A 22,618-nucleotide genomic window follows, 5' to 3' on the forward strand; every position below is an offset into this window, starting at 1 on the left:
GCTTTATTCAGAATAACTTATCTGGGGCTTTTTTTTTTACCACCACAGGTGGAAGCGGGGAATGAAATAATAAATAAAAACATGCCATTTACATCAGGTAACCTTAAATGGTCCCAAGAAATTAAAGCTCGCATACAGTCATTCTGGTCAAAATTATCATTTGTTTCATATCCGTAAGTATATCTCTTTGGGATTGGAAATTGTTCATGAAAAATAGTCAGACTATCGCTTGATTGCTTTCAAGTTTCCTGCTTCCATATCAAATAGTTTCCTAGAATGAATACATGATCACATAAATTTACAGCACAATCCTGTATGTGTCTCACTCCATATATGCTGGCAACCTTAGTCCATATTTGTACACTTTATAACAAAAAAGGAAAAGCAGGGGGAAGAGACTATTTTCTATATGGGGCAGCCATTCCCAGCTTGTTTCTGGCCTTGGCCGTCTGTCTCACTAGTTGCCTTTTCCCAACACATCATAGACAGAACTGTTGAGAGAAGCCCTTGACCTAGCAAACAGGCCGAGGGAGGCTGTCCCCACCAGCTATCACTTGTGTACATGTGTTGCTTTGTTCACAAGATGCACGTTGTTGGTGCATATTGGTGCATTGTTTGGACAGCAAGCAGGCACTAGGAAAAGAAATGAGGGAGAAGTGATGAGATGTTTGAAGGTACACACCTTTGTGTGTGCCACAAAGCGTAATCCACTAAGCTCACATGCTGGAGGGTGCTGTCCTATTGCCAGTTTTCAACTGCAGGTTTGCTTTGTTTCAGTCAGCAGAATGTGCTAGCATACCTCAGGGTGCTTCCAGATGACCTGCTTTATTGAGCAGTTATCCTAACTTGTTTTAGGGAGATTAGGTGATGTTGGCTATTCATTCTGAGTTGTTTGCGGGGGAGGTTTGATGATGTGTCGAAGCAAGTGTTATCCCACATTTGACAGTACATCGTCTCATCATTTCCCTCAGAGGTCTGATATTTTGAGGGAATATGATTGTTGCACAAGACCCTCACACGGCCTCATTCCATGGATGTGGCCACACATCCATTCATATTTCCACCACTTGTGGGCATCTTTCTAGTATAAAACAATGTCTTCTTTTTTTAGAATCTTAGAAAGCACAGAGGGTGCTTTAATCTATCAGAAATACATAGAGATGCTGACCTTGCTTGACCAGAATGAAGATCAGATCTATTGTAACTGGAAATCCAAGGTGGATGAAGTTTGCCAGTTCAATTTAGATCAACCCCTAATTAAGCGCAGTGATAAAGATGGTCTCCTTAGTGTGAATTTTGATCCTAAGGTACAGTGCAAGCACTTTTGTTGTCTCTGTAAATGAATCTACTAAGTATCTTAACACAATAAACAATGGGAAAATCTCAGTAAGAATGCATGTGAATAACCGGGCACATTGACTCAAGAAATAAGCTCCATTGAACTCCCAGGTAAGTGTGCCTGTGATTGCAGCCTGAGTCCGTAATAATTGAATTTGTTGTTATTAAGAAAAAAGTACATGGATCCTACGTATAATGTTGAGTTGATTGTTTTTGATTTAATTGATGAGCCTTGGGGTCCCTCTACAATTCTGATTCATCCCTGGATGGGCTCGAACCACTAACCTCCTAGATAACAGGCAGATGCACTAACCCATTGCTCCATGGGGCTTCCGCACATGACTTAACAGCAGGATTTACTTCAAGTATGGGAAACTTTGGTCCTCCAGATGTTACTGAACTACCACTCTCTTCATCCATGGTGACTGGCAATGCCTACAAGTTCCAATGGAATTGTAGTTCAGCAGCATTTGGTGGGCTTGAAGTTCCCCATTCATCATCTACAGTGGTACCTTGGTTCTCAAACTCAATCTGTTCTGGAAGTCCGTTCAACTTCCAAAACGTTCGAAAACCAAGACGCGGCTTCTGGTTGGCTGATGGGCCCTGGAAACAATGCCAACAGCCAAAACGGACGTTCGGCTTCCGAAAAACGTTCGAAAACCAGAACACTTACTTCCAGGTTTGCGGTGTATGGGAGCCAATTTGTTCGTCAACTAACCCGTTTGGGAACCAAGGTACCACTGTACTTGGTTACATTGTAATCAAGGATTCCCCCCCCCCCCAGAAGTGCTTCCTTCTGTGAAACTAGAATCTTAGAAAGTGTCGAACCTTAACTACCTTGTGAAAGATTATATTGTGTATTGTTCTTTACAGCTGGTGGCTATTTTAAGAGATGTGAAATATTTCTTGTTTTTGGATCGATTCGATATTCCACATTCAGCACTGGAGTTATACAAGAAAAGGGAGACATTTGCTAAGGTGTGTGTTTTTAAGAATCTTCAGTTTGGCCTGAGTGTGTATTCTGCAGATTCTCCTTAGTACAGATGACATTTTCTTCCTCACAATTGAATGTAAACTGAAAAGCCTGGACAATTCAACTTTAAGCACTCCAGAGGGCCTTCTCAGCAAAGGCATTCTGGTTATGGAAGTCTAGCTGGAGCCTCCATTCTATGGATCTAGTTAGTCAGGTGGTTGACCCACATGTCTAAGTGACCCATGATTTGGGGACATTTGGATTTGAGCTAATTGTTAGGTTGGGGTCATAGTGTTTTCATGGTAGAGATTTGAACATTCTGTTGTTGTTTTCTACACAAACAGTATATAGGGAACCTTGAACTCGTGGTCCAGTGGTATAACAAGGTTAAACAGACTGTTTTGGAAGTAGAATACCCTCTCATCGAAAGTGAACTGAGGACCATTGATGATCAGCTAATGGAAGCAGAAGAAATATTCACATGGCAGGAAGAGAACTGCTGGGAGTACATTGAGTTTGTGAAGGCTATGGTTCATGATTTAGAGCAGAGACTTCAAAGGTCAAAGGACAATATTAAGGCCATTCAGGAAATTATGAAGCATTGGATGGAGCATCCCCTCTTTTCTAGAAAGGACAATAGAAAAGATGCTTTGTTGAACTTGGAAGACAAAGAAGATAGACTTACTAAGAGATTCATGCTATTCCAAGAGGATGGCTGCAGGATTCACAGGCTTACAGAGGTAATATCTAGAACAAGTCACCATGATAATGAGACGAGTATGAAATTTGATACAGTGGTACCTCGGGTTACATACACTTCAGGTTACATACGCTTCAGGTTACAGACACTGCTAACCCAGAAATAGTACCTCAGGTTAAGTACTTTGCTTCAGGATGAGAACAGAAATCGTGCTCCAGTGGTGCAGCAGCAGCAGGAGGCTCCATTAGCTAAAGTGGTACTTCAGGTTAAGAACAGTTTCAGGTTAAGAACGGACCTCCAGAACAAATTAAGTACTTAACCTGAGGTACCACTGTATATGCAACATGCACACACATCTTTTCAACTCACTGCAAAATATATATTCAAGTACAGATGTTAACTGATAGTAATAAAATGGTGTTTTAATATTTCAGATCCTTTAACATGCACACTATTATCAAATTCATTTATAAACACATTTTGGTGCTAATTTTCTACACATATAAGTAGCTTTAATTCCCCACGTGGATCTGATAGTTACCTAGTTACGTTTTTTTAAAAAAAAAATAATTGAAATTTGTCTCAACAGTAGAATTGAAAGTGCCTGTTTTGGGATGTGTGTTTTTTAGGAAAACTCCATGCTCTTTAAAGCAGACCTGGATTCAGATTACTGGAAAATTTACCTGGAGTTCATTGACGACATCATAATTGATGGCCTTTTTAATGCCATAATGCACAATTTAAATTTCTTCTTGGAAAACACAGAGAAAACATTGAAGCCAGCTCCGTTATTCCAGCTTCAAATGATCCTAAGTGTCCCAGAAATTGAATTCAAACCTTCACTGGACAAGGAAGCTGCTGATGGCTTTTATGATTTAATAGATGAACTTTTAAGCAACGTTTTCAAAATATCTGCCCAAGTGAAGAGAGTGGCAAAACATTTGGGAATACAACATTACCAGGTAATTCTTTTTTCCCCAAATTAGAAGAAAGATACAACGCACTGATTAAAACAATATATGTGTTGTTCACATATAGAGGAACAGTAGTACAGTCATTGAAATAACTCCCCTCCCCTTTGTTTTTTTGGCTTTAGAATGACATGGACAGCATCCCAGAGCTGTCTGAGACCAGGCAAAGAGTTATGGAGAGAGTGGCAGATGTTATAACCAAAACTGTGGACTTCAAAAACTCTCTTGAAACTTACGCGTATCTATGGGTGGATGACCGATCAGAATTTATGAAACAATTTCTGTTCTACAGTCGCGTGTTGAATCCCGAAGAAACAGAAACCCGTGCTGACATTGGCATCCCTGATCAATGTCCAATAACTGAGCAATTCAAAGAGCAGGCAAGGAAGTGGAATACCTGCATGTATTTATATATTCAGAGTCCCTTTCAGCTTTTTTTTAAAAAAATTAAATCTTTTATCCTTTTAATACGTACTTATCTGTTGTAGATTGACATCTATGAGAACCTTTACATTCAAATGAGAAAATTTGAAGACTTCAGGATATTTGAAGGCTGGCTTAAATTGGACATGAAACCTTTCAAAATTAGTTTGCTAAATATTATTAAGAAGTGGAGCTGGATGTTCAAGGAATACCTTTTAAGATTTGTCATTGACAGGTATGAATTGTATTTTTTGGGGTAAAATAATAGTTCTGATTTATTGATCTGTTCTTCTCTTTTATTCAAAAGTGACAAGTTGAGATCTTTGAAAATTCCCAGGGGAGCAGTAGAAATGAGGTCAGAGGAACAGCACTCACCCCAAACCCACTTTTCCCGTGATAGGAACAGAGGAAGCTGCCTTATGTTGAGTTAGAACAGTAGTCCATTTAACTCAGTACCGTGTACACTGGCTGGCAGTAATTCTGCAGGAATTTTTCCTAGCCCAGCCTAGGAGCAGATACTGAGAAGGATAAAAGAAGCAAAAGAGACCTATTCCTCTGTCACTCTCCATTGCTTTTCAGTAAGGACAGCGTAAACCTAGCTGTTTCCAAGTAAATTTGAAATCATAGTCTAAACAGCAGCAGTCCAATGGTTATCGTTCTCAGTGCTCATTCACTGTGTACACATATCAGAAAAAGATTCTAGTATTGAAAATCCTCTTTTTTCCCCACAGCCTTGCTGACCTAGAAGAATTCATTAAAATGACTGATGTTGGGCTCCAAAAAGAGCTAAAGGAAGGAGATTATGATGGACTCATAGATGTTATGGTTCACCTCCTGGCTGTGAGAAATCGACAGGCAGCTACTGATGAGCTTTTTGAGCCTTTAAAAGATACAATTATGCTTTTGGAAAGCTATGGACAGAAGATGCCAGATCACGTTTATGTTCAAGTAGAGGTACTGTACATTCAGGAATGTAATATTCCATAATTCTATCTGTCTGTGAAGATCATCACTGAACAACCATCTCTTTTCCAGAAAAGAAATAATTATAATGAAACTTTCTCTTCACTCCACATTGCTCCCTCCAGTATTAAGAGCTCAAGGGTGTGTTATACATGTGTGTACACACACATACACATGATTTTTTCCTGTACACTAAAGGTTACTAAAATGAATGGAAACTGCACAACAGCTCTTTTGTTTCTCGTTCATTTCGGTAGGGCTTGGTATGGAGAACTTCACGACAGACACTGTCTATTCTTCCTCCCAAGTTTTTGCATTTTTTTGCATTGTGTAAATAAGTGTGGTGACAAGAATGAAAAACAAAACTGAAGCCGTTGAACTTAAATTAGGCTACTGTGTACTAAATTATGCAGGGTGAGTCTTTTAAAACAGGCACCGTGGAACATGTGTACTCTGTATCCACAGGGCCTCTTTTAAAGGACTCACCCTGTACAGTGGTGCCTTGCAAGACGAAATTAATCCGTTCCATGAGGCTCTTCGTATAGCGGTTTTTTCATCTTGCGAAGCAAGCCCATTGACAGATTAGCGGATTAGCGCTATTAGCGGTTTAGCGGCTTTTAGCGGATCAGCTGATAAGCGGCTTATCAGCACATCAGCTGATAAGCGGCTTAGGGCTTAGGAAAAGGGGGGGGAGGGAAAAACCCCCGCAGGAACTCACAAGACATTTTCGTCTTGCGAAGCAAGCCCATAAGGAAATTCGTTTTGCGAAGCACCTCCAAAACAGAAAACCCTTTCGTCTAGCGGGTTTTCCGTCTTGCGAGGCGTTCGTCTTGCGGGGCACCACTGTATCTGATTCCAACTACAAGGGTAGGAGCTTTTGGTTTTTTTGTAGCTAAATTCTGGTTCAGACAACTTGGCGACCTAAAAAGAGCTGGTTCAGATGCAGAAACAGGTGACATGTATCTGGAAGAAAGTTGGAATTGATCACTGAAATATATGAAAAGAATAAAATATACTGGTCAAGAGTTAAAGAGCTATATAACTAGTTATTTTGGGAACACAGTGACTCTGGATTTCTGTTTTCTCAATCAACAGTTCCAGGATTTTACATCAGTGACTTACGAGACTTCTAAAGAATATAGTGTTTGGGTCTTTCCCTTTTCCTACGGCTACAGAGATAAGTGTACATTTTTGGCAAAAACCACCCATCTTTGCCAGTTATGCATTGAAAAGTGTCACGAACTGGTTTTCACTTGTCTTGAAATGTTGAGAGTAGCATTAATTGCAGTTGAATTTGAGCCAGGCAGTTATATATATATATATACCCACCATCCTAAATAGAGAGCCAGTGTGGTGTAGTGGTTAAGAGTGGTGGACTCGTAATCTGGTGAACCGGGTTTGCTTCCCCGCTCCTCCACATGCAACTGCTGGGTGACCTTGGGCTAGTCACACTTCTCTGAAGTCTCTCAGCCCCACTCACCTCACAGAGTGTTTGTTGTGGGGGAGGAAGGGAAAGGAGAATGTTAGCCACTTTGAGACTCCTTAGGGTAGTGATAAAGTGGGATATCGAATCCAAACTACTACTAAATAGTTGTGGGGAAGTATCCTAGCTCTTCCAGAGTGACTCATGAAAGAACAGCTCTTACAGTTTGCAGAATGTGCCTGACAAAACTGTCCTGCAGTATGAAGTATCCAGAAACTCTCACGACATCAATTTGTCTTTGTTCTTCAGGAACTGCCTGAAAGATGGAATGCCACCAAAAAACTCGCAGTGTCTATAAAGCATGAAGTGGCCCCTCTCCTGACTTCTGAGGTTACCCTTTTCAGAAAGAAATGTGCTGCTTTTGATGTAAGCTAAAAGGATGTGTGTGTGTTTTAGAATTTGTGTGTGTGTGTACACATGGTGTTTTTATGAGGACAAGATTGTTCACAAAATTTATTGCCTGCGTTTCTTTCATCAGGGGAAGCAGATAGGATTCAGAGAGAGATTTAGAGTGTATGCTCCCTTTCGCTTTGATGCCCAAAGCCCATATGCTCTTCTTGATAAGGTAATGGAGAAATCTCAGAGGCGCATGTTATGCTGGTAATCGTTCATTATAAAACGGAGGTCTTATTGTACAATTTGTATTTGACATGTTTTTGTGTGAGCGAAGCTTGACATTTAAGTGCTGTATTTAACGTGTGCACTTGTTTTCTTTTAGAGCAGCCTTAACATTTTAGAAAACAGCACATGCACATTTTAAAAATGCTCACAGATTTTGAAAAATAGCTCAGTAACATTTGTGTCGAATGAAATGTTGTTTTCCTCCACTTGATATTTGTATGCAGTTCACAGACAATAGCTGCAGTCCTGAACTATTAAAAAGAACAAAAGTTTTCTATGTCTAGGTGGATGAAGAGAGCATGCTATGAATTGATGCCTCAGAAGGGCTTGGGCAAAGCTGAGTTGGGTGGGTTTGTGCTTCCTGTCTGTGGAACAAAGAGTTTGTAACCAATTTATATTTAAGTGATCAACATAATAAAATAAAAATAGGCATTTTTTAAAAAATAGTACTGCTACAAGCCTACCTGCTATTGAATATAATGCATGTATGCTCAAATCTTTGGTGTTTGTATGTGCCATTGTATGGATGTAAATGTACAAATCATGAGAAGGAGAGGTTCAGGTGATAGAAATCAGTGCTACTGAAGTGAGTGTGATTTATGCTAGCTGAAGAATTGGTCCATAAATTGGTCCTTGTCTGTCTTTTGGAATATCGAAAATGAAAATGAAACATGTGCTATTCCTACAAAAAGTCCTGTAAAATCCACATGTGTAGGTCCATTTGTCTGTTATCCTGATTGGATTTTAACCAAACTTAACTTGTGTGTTATATCTCTAAGGCAAATCAGGAACTGGAAGCACTGGAAGAAGAAATGTTACACATCCAGGAATCTGCCAGTCTTTTTGAAGTGGTCATTCCCGATTACAAACAAGTGAAACAATGTCGGAAGGAAATAAAGTTGCTGAAGGGAGTGTGGGATATTAACATTTATGTCACAGTAAGCGTTTTTTGTTTGTTTGTTTCAAAAGAGCATTGCGCCACTGGCGGTTGCGTGGAACTGAAAACATTTGAAAGAGTGGCAGTGTTGTCATGGCTCTTGAAGATTAAAAAAATGTTCTTCCCTCAAAGTAATTCTAAGACCTTAAAAAAAGAATCAGCACTATTTATTTTTATTTGACTTTTAGAAGGCAGCCCTGTTTAGGGAAGTTTCTAATGTTTGATTCTATTTTTAATATTCTGTTGGGAGCCGCCCAGAGTGGCTGGGGAAACCCAGCCAGATGGGAGTGGTATAAATAATGTATTACTACTACTAGAACAACTACTACTACTATTTATTTTATTATATTATATTGCAAGGCTACAAGAGTTCAGCTGTGGACTCAAACCTATGGAATCAAAATGAAAGAGATGAGGGAATGAGAGAGAGAATCCCCCGCAACAAATCAGAAAGAGAATGAGGGAGCACCGGCCTGACATTTTGGTGGCTAGTACATGAATTGCTATGCCTTGCCACATACTTACTTAGCAGAATTTATATACCACCTCATTGCACTAAAACTACTAAGAAATATTAACGTTATAAACAAAAGTAGTTAAAAACAAATGCTTAAAGAAATTTAAAATTAACAGTTATTGACATCTGTGTCTGGATAGGCTTCTGTAAACAAAAATGTTTTAAGCAGGGACTAAAAAGAGCACAATGAAGGTACCTGCTTGGTGTCAATTGTTAGGGAGGTTCCACGCAACTTATCGATTTGTGACATATTTCCCTAATGTTGCATACATTTAGTTTTGCTCAGTTTTGGATTTTAATATATTTTAGTGCATACTTGCATTTCTATATTACGTAATTGGTCACTGTTTTCTGCAGCAGAACAATGCACGTATTTTTGTAAACTAAAAAATCTTTAAGATTTTTTTTAAAATAATATTGGAGGGAGAAATAACATTTAATTCAATAAAAAAAAATCCAAAGGAGATTTTTAGACTAACCCTTTCCTTGATGGGTTTTTGTCTTTATTTCTTAGTTAGAAGTCATTCAAACATGCAGTGCCTTAAAATAGTCCAGCAAATGTAAACTCGGCGCAAAACTTGTACCAGTGTGAATGAATCTCAAAGGACAATAGGGAAGTTGGTGCACTTTTTATACCTTAGAATGCACATGAGGGAACACTTCTCTGAAAACAATCCCATTCTATTGATTTTGGGGGTTGCTTTAAACAAACTTTTAGTCGTTTTGTATATTACCATGATATGTATATGAGGAAGACAATAAATAAATAATAGCTGCCACATTGAAGGTTTATTATTTATAAAAAAAAAACTTATATACCGCTTGCCATGAAAAAAAACCAGTGGTTTACAACTGTTGTACATACAACCATACAATATAAGCCATATGGAAATGTTGAAATCAGCAAACTATTGTGGAAAGATGCATTCTTAATTGCCTGCATAAGCCCTGGTGGAAGAGAGAAGTTTTCAGCAGGCATTTAAAAGTTGAAACAGAAGGTGCCCGCTGAAGCTCACATTGACTGTGTTTTCCACAAGACTGGGCCAGTAACACTAAAGGCTCAATTTCTTGTAGCAGTCCTATGAGCCTTTCCAACTCAGGGAATGGCCAGCGAAGCGCCTACTTTGCCTCTGCCTATTCACAAAACAGATTCAAGTAGCATTAAGCAAGGATAGGCAGTACGGTCTGGGAAAACAGGCCAGAATTTGCAGCTGCATCTTTTATCTGCCCCACAACCGACATCATATAGGGCAAGTGTGGCTTGGGGTATGGGAGCAGTGTTGTGGGCCAAATTAGGCTGGCAGGCCAGAGGTTCTCTAGTGCTGTTGTAGGGCTAAGTTAGGTAACTTGTGTACCTGAATTCCTCCTGGATTGGTGGTTGCATCAACTCCTGATCATCTACAGTGATGGTGCTGCAATGCCGGAGGGATCAAACCAGCAGTTCCTTCTACCTGCAAGCTCTCTTGGTAACAACAGGGGTAAAGCACTTGAGCAGTGCCACTAGTTACCCTAATTCAAGACCCTGCTCCCATTCCTCTGGCTTGTTTTGCTAGTTTCTGTGTTTATGGCGGTATATGGTGTGACCTTAAAACACTTAACAAAAACAGCAACCTGTAATCTGCCCTACCTCAACTATCATTTTTTTTCCTTGTTTGTTTCCTTGCAGAAACTTGTCTCTACCAAATGTCATTGACATTTCTCTCTGTTTCTCCTGTTTCAGAGCAGCATTAATGATTGGACAAAAAGCCATTGGAAAGAAATCAGCATGGAGCAGATGGACACAGAACTCAGAAGATTTGCCAAAGCAAGTCCCATAGCTTCTCATATTTCCCCCATTTCTTTGGCTTCTTTAGCTTCCTTTCCCCCTTGCCCATGCAGTGTTTGTTGTTTTCCCAAAGTATCAATTCTTTCAACCTTCACACTCTTTTTCAATTCAAGCTTAGGTCTCTGATGCATGGAAAGTATAAAACGATGCTGTCACTTTTATTTTTCCTGATACAACATATCAAGTTAGATCAAGATGGGTGACACCTAGCTTGAGAGCAGTACATGTGAAAAGGATCTAGGAGTCTTGGTTGACCACAAACTTGACATGAGCCAACAGTGTGACGCGGCAGCTAAAAAAGCCAATGCAATTCTGGGCTGCATCAATAGGAGTATAGCATCTAGATCAAGGGAAGTAATATTCTGCTCTGGTCAGACCTCACCTGGAGTACTGTGTCCAGTTCTGGGCACCACAGTTCAAGAAGGACACTGACAAACTGGAACGTGTTCAGAGGAGGGCAACCAAAATGGTCAAAGGCCTGGAAACGATGTCTTATGAGGAACGACTAAGGGAGCTGGGCATGTTTAGCCTGGAGAAGAGGAGGTTAAGGGGTGATATGATAGCCATGTTCAAATATATAAAAGGATGTCACATAGAGGAGGGAGAAAGGTTGTTTTCTGCTGCTCCAGAGAAGCGGACACAGAGCAATGGTTCTAAACTACAAGGAAGAAGATTCCACCTAAACATTAGGAAGAACTTCCTGACAGTAAGAGCTGTTCGACAGTGGAATTTGCTGCCAAGGAGTGTGGTGGAGTTTCCTCCTTTGGAGGTCTTTAAGCAGAGGCTTGACAACCATATGTCAGGAGTGCTCTGATGGTGTTTCCTGCTTGGCAGGGGGTTGGACTCGATGGCCCTTGTGGTCTCTTCCAACTCTATGATTCTATGATTCTACATAGGGAACTAGCATAAAGCAAGATGCTAGAAGCAGATAGAATTTGCATCATTTCTCTCTAGGTGGTGTTTAAAAGTAAAAACCCAATTCCGGCAACATGATTACAACAATAGCAATAAAAGCATACGTCATAAATAAATCTGCTAAGTCTTTATGGTGCCACAACACTTTTTTGCTGCTTTTAATGTTTTACCAGTGATACTAAATACAGTGGTGCCCCGCAAGACGAACGCCTCGCAAGACGGAAAACCCGCTAGACGAAAGGGTTTTCCATTTTGGAGGCGCTTCACAAAACGAATTTCCCTATGGGCTTGCTTCGCAAGACGAAAATGTCTTGCGAGTTCCTGCGGGTTTTTCCCCCCCTTTCCCCCCCTTTTCCTAAGCCCTAAGCCGCTTATCAGCTGATCTGCTGATAAGCCGCTTATCAGCTGATCCACTAAAAGCCGCTAAACCGCTAATAGCACTAATCCGCTAAGCTGTCAATGGGCTTGCTTCGCAAGACGAAAAAACTGCTATACGAAGAGCCTCACGGAACGGATTAATTTCGTCTTGCGAGGCACCACTGTAATGATTCCAAGTGCTGTGTCACCCAGTGTTGTGATGCAACATTGTCATAACATTGTTGCGATGCTTTTCCTTAGGAGATGTGGTCGTTGGATAAAGAAGTCCGCTCCTGGAATGTGTATATGAATCTGGAATTAACCATAAAGAACCTGTTGACATCACTGAGGATTGTAAGTGAGTTGCAGAATCCAGCAATGAGAGACAGACACTGGTATCAGCTGATGGATGCAATAGGTGTAAGTATCGTTTTTTAAAATTCCTTTGTAAAGATCTCTTGGCTCTTGTGTCATAACTATTGCTTCACTCATCCTCCCACCACTCAGTTGTGGCATGGGAGGTGGCATGCTTTTCATTGCCTTACAGACTGTGGTGGCACAACTGCCCACTGGGATGGGGCCAGGGCAGCACAGGGTTGGGGTAGCAGTGGGTTGCCAGTAGTGACAGGCACAGTTCTGCATGCACTTAGACACTGACAACCTGGTGCTTCACCTGCCCTTGACCCGCATTGCACTCCCTTGCCCCAACCTGGTGCATGCAGCATCACTTCAGCCAGGTAGGCAGCACAGTGGTGATTCCCATGATTTCTATGTCTGCGCTTATGATTCTCAGAAACAGTTCATAAAACTCCAATGCAACCAGCTCACGGACTTTTTATAGCAGCTTCAAGACTTTAGTCAGGAGACTCCCTTTTCTTTTTGAATGTTAGTAATTCATACTCCAAAATGGAACACAATCCACCAGGTCTTTCTCCTTCACAAGCTCTGTGAGTGATAAGAACAGAACAGGAGACGGCTGAAGGTCAAAAAATAATCGCTTTCCATGTTTTACCTCCATGGGTACTTATTGCATGAATGTATTCTTTCCAAATTCTGTCGCAATATTGCTCTCACAAATTAAGGGTGATTCCCAACCCTTAATCAGAGTTGATTTCAGTAGGTCTACTCTTGAGTATGGCTGATAGTTATGTAGGTCATCCCCTACTGTAGTCATAGTCTGACTTCTCCTTTCTCAAATCAAAAAGCTTGTTCTTTATCTGTCCCCCTCCCCTATAACATATAATTGTATTTTATTTATTACATAAAATTTATATACCATTTGACTGGGGGGGAAATGATACATTTGGACTCTCACACCTTGCCCATGTAGAGATGTGAACTTCATAAGTTGTTTGGGTAATTCACTCATTAAAAGATAAACAGGCAAAACTGAAGCATGTGTTGAAAGACTGTTGCTACTTTGCTATATTTTGCAGCTTCATTTTTCAATAACCGAAGATACAACATTAGCAGACCTGCTGTCATTGAAGCTACATAAGGTGGAAGATGATGTCCGGAACATTGTTGACAAAGCAGTGAAAGAACTTGGGACTGAAAAGGTTAGTCTGCTTTTCTCCTCCAAATTACTTTTTGGATTTTGGAATTTTGAATTACTTATTCTTGTTTTCAAAGTAGAACTGATCCACCATTGTTGGCTTTCCCCCTTCCCCAACTTTTTGTACAGAGTAAGGCACAGTCAGAGTTTATTTACTTTTTCAGTACCTTTAAACTTATTTTTGTCTTTTCCCTCCAAAGAATGTGCATGTAGGCAATGATAAAACACTGTAAAACACAGCAGATGACTCTGTGGTTTAAACGACTGAGCCTCTTAAGCTTGCTGATCGTAAGGTTGGCAGTTTGAATCCATGTGACAGGGTGAGCTCCCATTGCTCTGTCCCAGCTTCTGCCAACCTAGCAGTTTGAAAGCATACCAGTGTGAGTAGTTAAATAGGTACCGCTGTGGTGGGAAGATAAATGGCGCTTCTATGTGCTCTAGCTTCTGTCCCGGTGTCTCATTGCATCAGAAGCATCATGCTGGCCACATGACACACAAAGCTGTCTTTGGACAAATGGCAGCTCCCTCGGCCTGAAAGCAGAGATTAGCACCACACCCCATAGTCTAATTTGACTGGACTTAACTGTTCAGGGGTCCTCTATTACCTGTATAAAAAAAAGTGCTTGTATATTTATGATCATTATTTTTGCATGCTCATTTTTACTGATAAAACATTGCAGAAAAACAATCTTAATCAGATAACATCAAGTCTTGAACAATATGCAGGAGCACAACTAAATAGAACATCATTCACAAAGATTCTAGATGTGATTGGATAGAAATTGCTCATTTGTAGTGTTTTATCATTGTGCACAAGTACACACTGAACCCCAATAAAACTGAATCCCCGAAAGAGTCACAGTGCAGTCATGTCTACAGTCATACTGAGACTGCTCGTTTCAATGTTTTTCGGCATTTTATCAATGCACATTTGCCCTGATAATGTACAAAGCTAGAATTATGAAAATGAATGAAAGCTTAAACACACTGTACATTTTCCAAATCCAGAATTAATTTTAGATGGTATCCTAGTTCAAGTGAATTCAGGAGGAGGGGAATGCAGGCAGGGTGAACCAAATGTGCAGAATGTGAAAAAATTCGCCATCCCTACTTTTCTCTTCTGGCTATATTTGACCAAAAACTTGTGGATTTATGTAAGGATTTCAAGGAATATGTCCATGACCTGAGGCGAGGTGGGAAACCTGTGACCTTTCTGATGTTGTTAGACTACAAGCTCCATGAGCAACAGCCAACACGACCAATGCTCGAGGATGATGAGAGTTGTAGTCCATCTGGAGGCCACAGGTTTCCCCACCCCAACCTAAGGAGTACATGAAATCTCACCAGAGCCAATAAGAAAATGGTATCACTTTAGATGGATTTGGGCAGCATAGGAGAACTATGTAGGCTATTGATTGGGTAATAACACTTCATTTAAATATATTTCAAACGCATGTTCTAATGTGTTAACCAGATTCTCATAGAAATCAGTCAAATATGGGCTGCCATGGAGTTTTCATATGAAGAGCATTACAGGACCAGTATTCCGTTGTTGAAAACTGATGAACAGCTTTTTGAGACTTTAGACAATAACCAAGTAAGATGTTATTTGCTAATGTAAATAGTAAATGTGCTTGTTGCTGAATTACTAATGTGTTTTTATAATTGGACTAAACCTAAGGCACTGTTTCCAGAATCTGTATTTACAGTGAATCTTAGCTGTCCCAGATGTTAAGTCTGTGAAATTATATGTGTCCTTGACTGTATACGGTTTTAACAAAAATTCCTGTCTGTGTAGGAGTTAGCAAAATTACAGGTCCTTGGTCTCTCTCTTTTTTTCCTAGATAGTATGGAATCATTTAATAATATGCTGTCCATTTGCAAGGTTTGAAAATGTCGTTTGCTGTGATTTACTGTAATAATAGCTTGCACAAGATTTTTTTTGCAAAACTTTTGTAGCTATGACTCCTATGCCTGTTAAGTAATTTTATTTATCCTTTAATTTTATTCCCACTCTTCTTCTTTTTTTTCCAAGGTTCAGCTGCAAATAATTCTACAAAGTAAATATGTTGAGTATTTCATTGAGCAAGTCTTAGGCTGGCAAAAAAAGCTGAATGTGGCAGACGCCGTCATTTTCATTTGGATGGAAGTTCAACGTACATGGTCTCATCTTGAAAGCATTTTCATTGGCTCAGATGATATCAGAGACCAGCTTCCTGAAGATTCGAAGCGATTTGATGGCATTGATGCAGATTTCAAGGTTAATGATGAATATCATGATTCAAATCAACCATTCCATTGTCCCCTTTTCTTTTTAGCAAAAACATTGACTTACAATCTTATATGTCAATGAAATCTCAATATCCAGCTCCCAGGATTGGATGTGTAATATATATGAAATCTTTCTATAGCGCTCTTCACATATGTGGTACTCCTGTGACGTTTATGCATTCTTGGATCAGAATTACCCAGTTACTGGTGTTGGTGTGTGGAAGGAGGTGGAATGTTTGGAGGCAGCGATCTCTCACACTGTCACTTGACTGCTCTAAATAATATATTACAAGCTAAGATAAATGTATGTTGGCTGGATCCCTCCACTCTCAGCTGGTGCCTCTGCCCAGTTTCCTGCAATCTCTCTGCTCCTTCTCAGTCAACCATGCCACAGACCATCCCTTCCAGTAGGGTCTTCACCCCCCCCCCCAGTTTAGGGGAGCCTTTTGGGTGACCTAAAGTATAAGAAGAAACAGCTTTCTTGAGCATGACTTTCATCTGCAGATTTAGGGTTGCCATACATCCTCTTTTTCCAAGACACGACCTCTTTTTCAGGGGTATAATTTCTGTCTGGGGATTTTTTTTAAATTGGCCAAAATTTTCGTTTCTCCATTCCTGCCAGGCTGCCTCCTCCTCCTAGCGGTGCCTCCTCCACTTGAGCCTCCTTTGCCGGTACAGCTCAGCCCTGCCCAGGGACCAGCACACACCGCCTGCCATCTCCTCTCACCCTCTGCCTCTTTCTCTCCCGGTCCCTGTTTGTATAATAATCCTATATATATATATCTCAGCTTCAATTGCCTACATAAAGTAAAGTAAAGGTAAAGGGACCCCTGGCCATTAGCTCCAGTCGTGACCGAATCTGGGGTTGCAGCACTCATCTCGCTTTATTGGCCGAGGGAGCCGGTGTAGAGCTTCTGGGTCATGTGGCCAGCATGACTAAGCCGCTTCTGGCGAACCAGAGCAGTGCACGGAAACGCCGTTTACCTTCCCGCCAGAGCAGTACCTATTTATCTACTTGCACTTTGATGTGCTTTCGAACTGCTAGGTTGGCAGGAGCAGGGACCGAGCAACGGGAGCTCACCCCATTGCGGGGATTCGAACCGCCAACCTTCTGATCGGCAAGTCCTAGGCTCTGTGGTTTAACCCACAGCGCCACCCACAACCCTTCCTACATATAGTGTTGTCGTTTAGTCGTGTCCGACTCCTCGTGACCCCATGGACCAGAGCACGCCAGGCACTCCTGTCTTCCACTGCCTCCCACAGTTTGGTCAGACTCATGTTTGTAGCTTCGAGAACACTGTCCAACCATCTCGTCCTCTGTCGTCCCCTTCTCCTTGTGCCCTCAATCTTTCCCAACATCAGGGTCTTTTCCAGGGAGTCTTCTCTTCTCATGAGGTGGCCAAAGTATTGGAGCCTCAGCTTCAGGATCTGTCCTTCCAGTGAGCACTCAGGGCTGATTTCCTTCAGAATGGATGCATTTGATCTTCTTGCAGTCCATGGGACTCTCAAGAGTCTCCTCCAGCACCATAATTCAAAAGCATCAATTCTTCGGCGGTCAGCCTTCTTTATGGTCCAGCTCTCACTTCCATACATCACTACTGGGAAAACCATGGCTTTAACTATACGGACCTTTGTTGGTAAGGTGATGTTTCTGCTTTTTAAGATGCTGTCTAGGTTTGCCATCGACTTTCTCCCAAGGAGCAGGCATCTTTTAATTTCGTGACTGCTGTCACCATCTGCAGTGATTATGGAGCCCAAGAAAGTAAAATCTCTCACTGCCTCCATTTTTCCCCCTTCTATTTGCCAGGAGGTGATGGGCCCTGTGGCCATTATCTTCTTTTTTTTATGTTGAGCTTCAGACCATATTTTGCACTCTCCTCTTTCACCCTCATTAAAAGGTTCTTTAATTCCTCCTCACTTTCTGCCATCAAGGTTGTGTCATCTGCATATCTGAAGTTGCTGATATTTCTTCTGGTAATCTTAATTCCGTCTTGGGATTCATCCAGCCCAGCCTTTCGCATGATGAATTCTGCATATAAGTTAAATAAGCAGGGAAACAATATACAGCCTTGCCGTACTCCTTTCCCAATTTTGAACCAGTCAGTTGTTCCATATCCAGTTCTAACTGTAGCTTCTTGTCCCACATAGAGATTTCTCAGGAGACAGATGAGGTGATTAGGCACTCCCATTTCTTTAAGAACTTGCCATAGTTTGCTGTGGTCAGCACAGTCAAAGGCTTTTGCATAGTCAATGAAGCAGAAGTAGATGTCTTTCTGGAACTCTCTAGCTTTCTCCATAATCCAGCGCATGTTTGCAATTAGGTCTCTTGTTCCTCTGCCCCTTCGAAATCCAGCTTGCACTTCTGGGAGTTCTCGGTCCACATACTGCTTAAGCCTGCCTTGTAGAATTTTAAGCATAACCTTGCTAGCGTGTGAAATGAGTGCAATTGTGCGGTAGTTGGAGCAATCTTTGGCACTGCCCTTCTTTGGGATTGGGATGTAGACTGATCTTTTCCAAATTCTCTGGCCACTGCTGAGTTTTCCAAATTTGCTGGCATATTGAGTGTAGCACCTTAACAGCATCATCGTTTAAAATTTTAAATAGTTCAGCTGGAATATCATCACTTCCAGGGGCCTTGTTATTAGCAGTGCTTTCTAAGGCCCATTTGACTTCACTCTCCAGGATGTCTGGCTCAAGGTGAGCAACCACACTACCTGGGGTGTACGAGACATCCATATCTTTCTGCTATAATTCCTCTGTGTATTCTTGCCACCTCTTCTTGATGTCTTCTGCTTCTGTTAGGTCCTTTCCACTTTTGTCTTTTATTATGGTAATCTTTGTACAAAATGCTCCTTTCATATCTCCAATTTTCTTGAACAGATCTCTGGTTTTTCCCATTCTATTGTTTTCCTCTATTTCTTTGCATTGCTCGTTTAAGAAGGCCTTCTTGTCTCTCCTTGCTATTTTTTGGAAATCTGCATTCAATTTCCTGTATCTTTCACTATCTCCCTCGCATTTTGCTTGCCTTCTCTCCCCCGCTATTTGTAAGGCCTCGTTGGACAGCCACTTTGCTTTCTTGCATTTCCTTTTCATTGGGATGGTTTTAGTTGCTGCCTCCTGTATAATGTTACGAGCCTCCATCCATAGTTCCTCAGGCACCCTATCCACCAAATCTAAATCCTTAAACCTGTACCTCACTTCCACTGTGTATTCATAAGGGATTTGACTTAGATTGTATCTTACCGGCCCAGTGGTTTTTCCTACTTTCTTCAGTTTAAGCTTGAATTTTGCTATAAGAAGCTGATGATCTGAGCCACAGTCAGCTCCAGGTCTTGTTTTTGCTGACTGTATAGAGCTTCTCCATCTTTGGCTGCAGAGAATATAATCAATCTGATTTCGATGCTGCCCATCTGGTGATGTCCATGTGTAGAGTCTCGTGTTGTTGGAAAAGCGTGTTTGTGATGACCAGCTTGTTCTCTTGGCAGAACTCTATTAGCCTTTGCCCTGCTTCGTTTTGAACTCCAAGGCCAAACTTGCCAGTTGTTCCTTTTATCTCTCGACTCCCTACTTTAGCATTCCAATCCCCTATAATGAGAAGAACATCCTTCTTTGGTGTCATTTCTATAAGGTGTTGTAAGTCTTCATAGAATTGGTCAATTTCAGTTTCTTCAGCACCAGTAGTTGGTGCATAAACTTGGATTACTGTGATGTTAAAAGGTCTGCCTTGGATTCGTATTGAGATCATTCTATCATTTTTGAGATTGCATCCCAGTACAGCTTTTGCCACTCTTTTGTTGACTATGAGGGCCACTCCATTTCTTTTACGGGATTCTTGCCCACAGTAGTAGATATGATGGTCATCCGAACTGGATTCGCCCATTCCCGTCCATTTTAGCTCACTGATGCCCAGGATGTCAATATTTATTCTTGCCATCTCATTTTTGACCACATCCAACTTACCCAGGTTCATGGTTCTTACATTCCAGGTTCCTATGCAATATTTTTCTTTACAGCATTGGACTTTCGTTTCGCTTCTAGGCATATCCGCAACTGAGCGTCCTTTCGGCTTCATCAGCTCTGAATCTACTTGTACTTGTCCTCTGCTCTTCCTCAGTAGCATGTTGGACGCCTTCCGACCTGAGGGGCTCATCTTCCGGTGTCATAACTTTTATATGCCTGTTGCCTTTGTCCATGGAGTTTTCTTGGCAGGGATACTGGAGTGGCTTGCCGGTTCCTACTCCAAGTGGATCACGTTTGGTCAAAACTCTCCACTATGACCTGTCCATCTTGGGTGGCCCTGCTCGGCATAGCTCATAGCTTCTCTGAGTTATTCAAGCCCCTTTGCCATGGCAAGGCAGTGATCCATGAAGGGGCCTACATATAGTAAGGGTATTTATACATATAGTAGGGGTATTTAAAATGAGAGTCGTCATAGTGATCCATTGTTAAAAGTAGAAGTTGGCAAATGTGTCCCTTTTTTTGCCCTTCAAAATATGGCACACCTAGGATAACTGCTTGTGAAAATGTGAATGAACCATTTTTTGTCTTAACAAAAATTATAAGGAAAGGCTTGTGAGCATTAAATATTGAAATGATTATTTCTGCACCTATACCCAGGAATTAATGAATGACTCAGCAAATACAAAAAATGTATTGGAAGCAACAACCAAGCCCAATTTATACGAAAAGCTTGAGGATTTGCAACGCAGGTAAAACTGAGCTAATTGTTTTCTCTAATATATTCCAGTATACAGTAATCAGCAACAAAGGATTGCTCAAGAGATGGTCTGTATAGTTTGCTTTGGAATTCATCCTGTTTTAGATTATTTTTTTAAAAAATAAGCATGCATTTATAATGCTTAACAATATTAAGCAGTGTGCTACAAACAGTAATGGAACAATAATCTGAAAGAAAAATAATACTAGCTAACTGCTGACCTTTAATTGTGAATGGAAAACTACAGTTGTATTAATTCCCCAGCAAATAGTTTTTTTTTTGTTTTAAGGTTTTGAAAATTGAGGTTTGCATTAGATTCGACGGTGCATTAGATTCATGTAAATACAGTATTATATGCTGGTGTTTGATAAGACCAGTTTTTCAAACTTGTTTAAATGTCTGTGCATTTTAATGACCCTAATTATGTTATTTGGGCATTTGAATTCAGCATTCCTAATTAGGAACACCACAAAGGCTGAACAAACAGCATTCCATTAATTAACAGTAAGAGCAATTCTAGACTCTAGTTGGATATGGCAGGTTTGTTCATGTTAACAGATGTATACAGAACTGCCCAATCTACTGAAGTAAATGGAGAAGCCAGCAGGAGCTATGTGTACTCATCAAAGCAAGTGATAGGGGAGAAAATTCTGTTCAGCTTGCATTTAAAGGTGAACCTATCTAAGTAGCACTTTCTGAAATAATATATGAAGCTAAACAACTGTCTTTCAAAACTTCACACTTTTCTGAATTTTGCAGTGCAGTTATCCAGCCAAGAAATTAGTACGAAAAGCATATAGCAGTGTAAAGTATGCACACGTGTGTGTATACACACACACACACACATATGAAAATAACATACAAGAAGGCAATATATAAATGCTGCCTGGTTCAAAACACTCCTTTTTCGGTAAGGTGGTAGCCAAGCAGTTACAGGTATTCCTGAAAGATACAAGTTACAAAAGATACAAATTACCAGGATCCATTTCAATCTGTGTTTGGGGTGCAGTTTGGAGGCTGAATTGGTCTCTGTTGCCCTTAAGGATTGACAGCAGGACAGGGGGAGTGTGACTCTGCTTCTGCTTCTTAATCTCTTTGCAACTTTTGATACCATGGTATTGTCCCGGGCCAGTTTTTTGGGATTGGTGTTGGGGCATTGTTTTACAGTGCTTTTGCTCCTACCTAGGGGGTTGTGTCCAAAGAGTAGCACTGGGAGACAGTTTCAGCTCCATGGTCTGTGTGCTATGGTGTACTCAAGGTACAAACTTGTTCCCACTGTGGTTTAACATCTGCATGAAGCCAATTTGGGTCCAGGATCCCTTTAATTCCTGTTTGATATTTGGAGGAGTCACTGTTAATGGTCCCCCATTATGGAATTTCCTGAAGTCAGATAGGTTCCTTCCCTACTAAACTTCTGGCATCTGCTGAAGTCTTCTTTATTCAAGCAGGCATTTTAGTGTAGTTTGATTTTATGGTTTTAACAAATCTTTATTTTTCTGTAATGTAAACTGCTTAGAGAATCTTGTTGTTAAGTGGTGTACAAATTGTTTAAATAAATAAATAAATAAATAAAAGTATGGGCTGTTTTCAACTGCAGTTGTATTATGTATTTTTTCTTGTGGCACAGCTGAACGCTGACGAACATTCATATTGCTATGCTGAAGGCAAGCGATTTAAGGTTGCAGTCAGTAGTGGTGCTGGGAGAGGAAGGGCAATGATGAAGGGCATGGAGCACATGCACCATCAGAAACTGTTGGGTGCTCTTGCCAGCATATTTAAACCTCGTTGCCACCCATCCCCTCCCAGGATGCAGAACTGACTCCGCCAGAGGGAGGCAAGGCTCCACTACCCCACCTGCCACTGGCTGCAGTGCTGTACATACTTAACTGAAAAATAAGTCCCATTGAACTCCATGGGACTTCTGAGTAGATAAGCCTAAAAAGGAATGCTACTGTCCTTGAAAACTAGCTTACATACATACATACATGTTTTGATGCAAAAAGTGCCATAGATAATTAAATGTGAATATCCGAAATGTTCCCCTTTTCATTT

The 22,618-nt window shown here is 40.8% G+C and overlaps 1 protein-coding gene across 5 annotated transcripts in view; it reads left to right on the plus strand.

The window, feature by feature from the left end:
- Nucleotides 1-22,618, plus strand: part of DNAH11 (dynein axonemal heavy chain 11) — a 152,436-nt gene that overhangs the window by 21,332 nt on the left and 108,486 nt on the right. For 4 of the 5 annotated variants that reach the window (XM_079947877.1, XM_079947878.1, XM_079947879.1 and 1 more), the window contains 17 exons: nt 49-173; nt 1,112-1,307; nt 2,212-2,316; nt 2,656-3,051; nt 3,641-3,973; nt 4,108-4,362; nt 4,471-4,640; nt 5,137-5,359; nt 7,101-7,217; nt 7,330-7,416; nt 8,252-8,410; nt 10,647-10,730; nt 12,285-12,443; nt 13,460-13,582; nt 15,053-15,175; nt 15,614-15,838; nt 20,467-20,558. In XM_079947877.1, the coding sequence (XP_079804003.1) occupies nt 49-173; nt 1,112-1,307; nt 2,212-2,316; nt 2,656-3,051; nt 3,641-3,973; nt 4,108-4,362; nt 4,471-4,640; nt 5,137-5,359; nt 7,101-7,217; nt 7,330-7,416; nt 8,252-8,410; nt 10,647-10,730; nt 12,285-12,443; nt 13,460-13,582; nt 15,053-15,175; nt 15,614-15,838; nt 20,467-20,558 (2,972 nt within the window). The remainder of the gene's footprint in view (nt 1-48; nt 174-1,111; nt 1,308-2,211; nt 2,317-2,655; nt 3,052-3,640; nt 3,974-4,107; nt 4,363-4,470; nt 4,641-5,136; nt 5,360-7,100; nt 7,218-7,329; nt 7,417-8,251; nt 8,411-10,646; nt 10,731-12,284; nt 12,444-13,459; nt 13,583-15,052; nt 15,176-15,613; nt 15,839-20,466; nt 20,559-22,618) is intronic. The other variant, XM_079947880.1, reaches the window with a different exon arrangement.

Source organism: Podarcis cretensis (genome assembly GCF_951804945.1).
Source record: "Podarcis cretensis genome assembly, chromosome: 12".
In the NCBI taxonomy this organism is placed as follows: domain Eukaryota; kingdom Metazoa; phylum Chordata; class Lepidosauria; order Squamata; family Lacertidae; genus Podarcis; species Podarcis cretensis.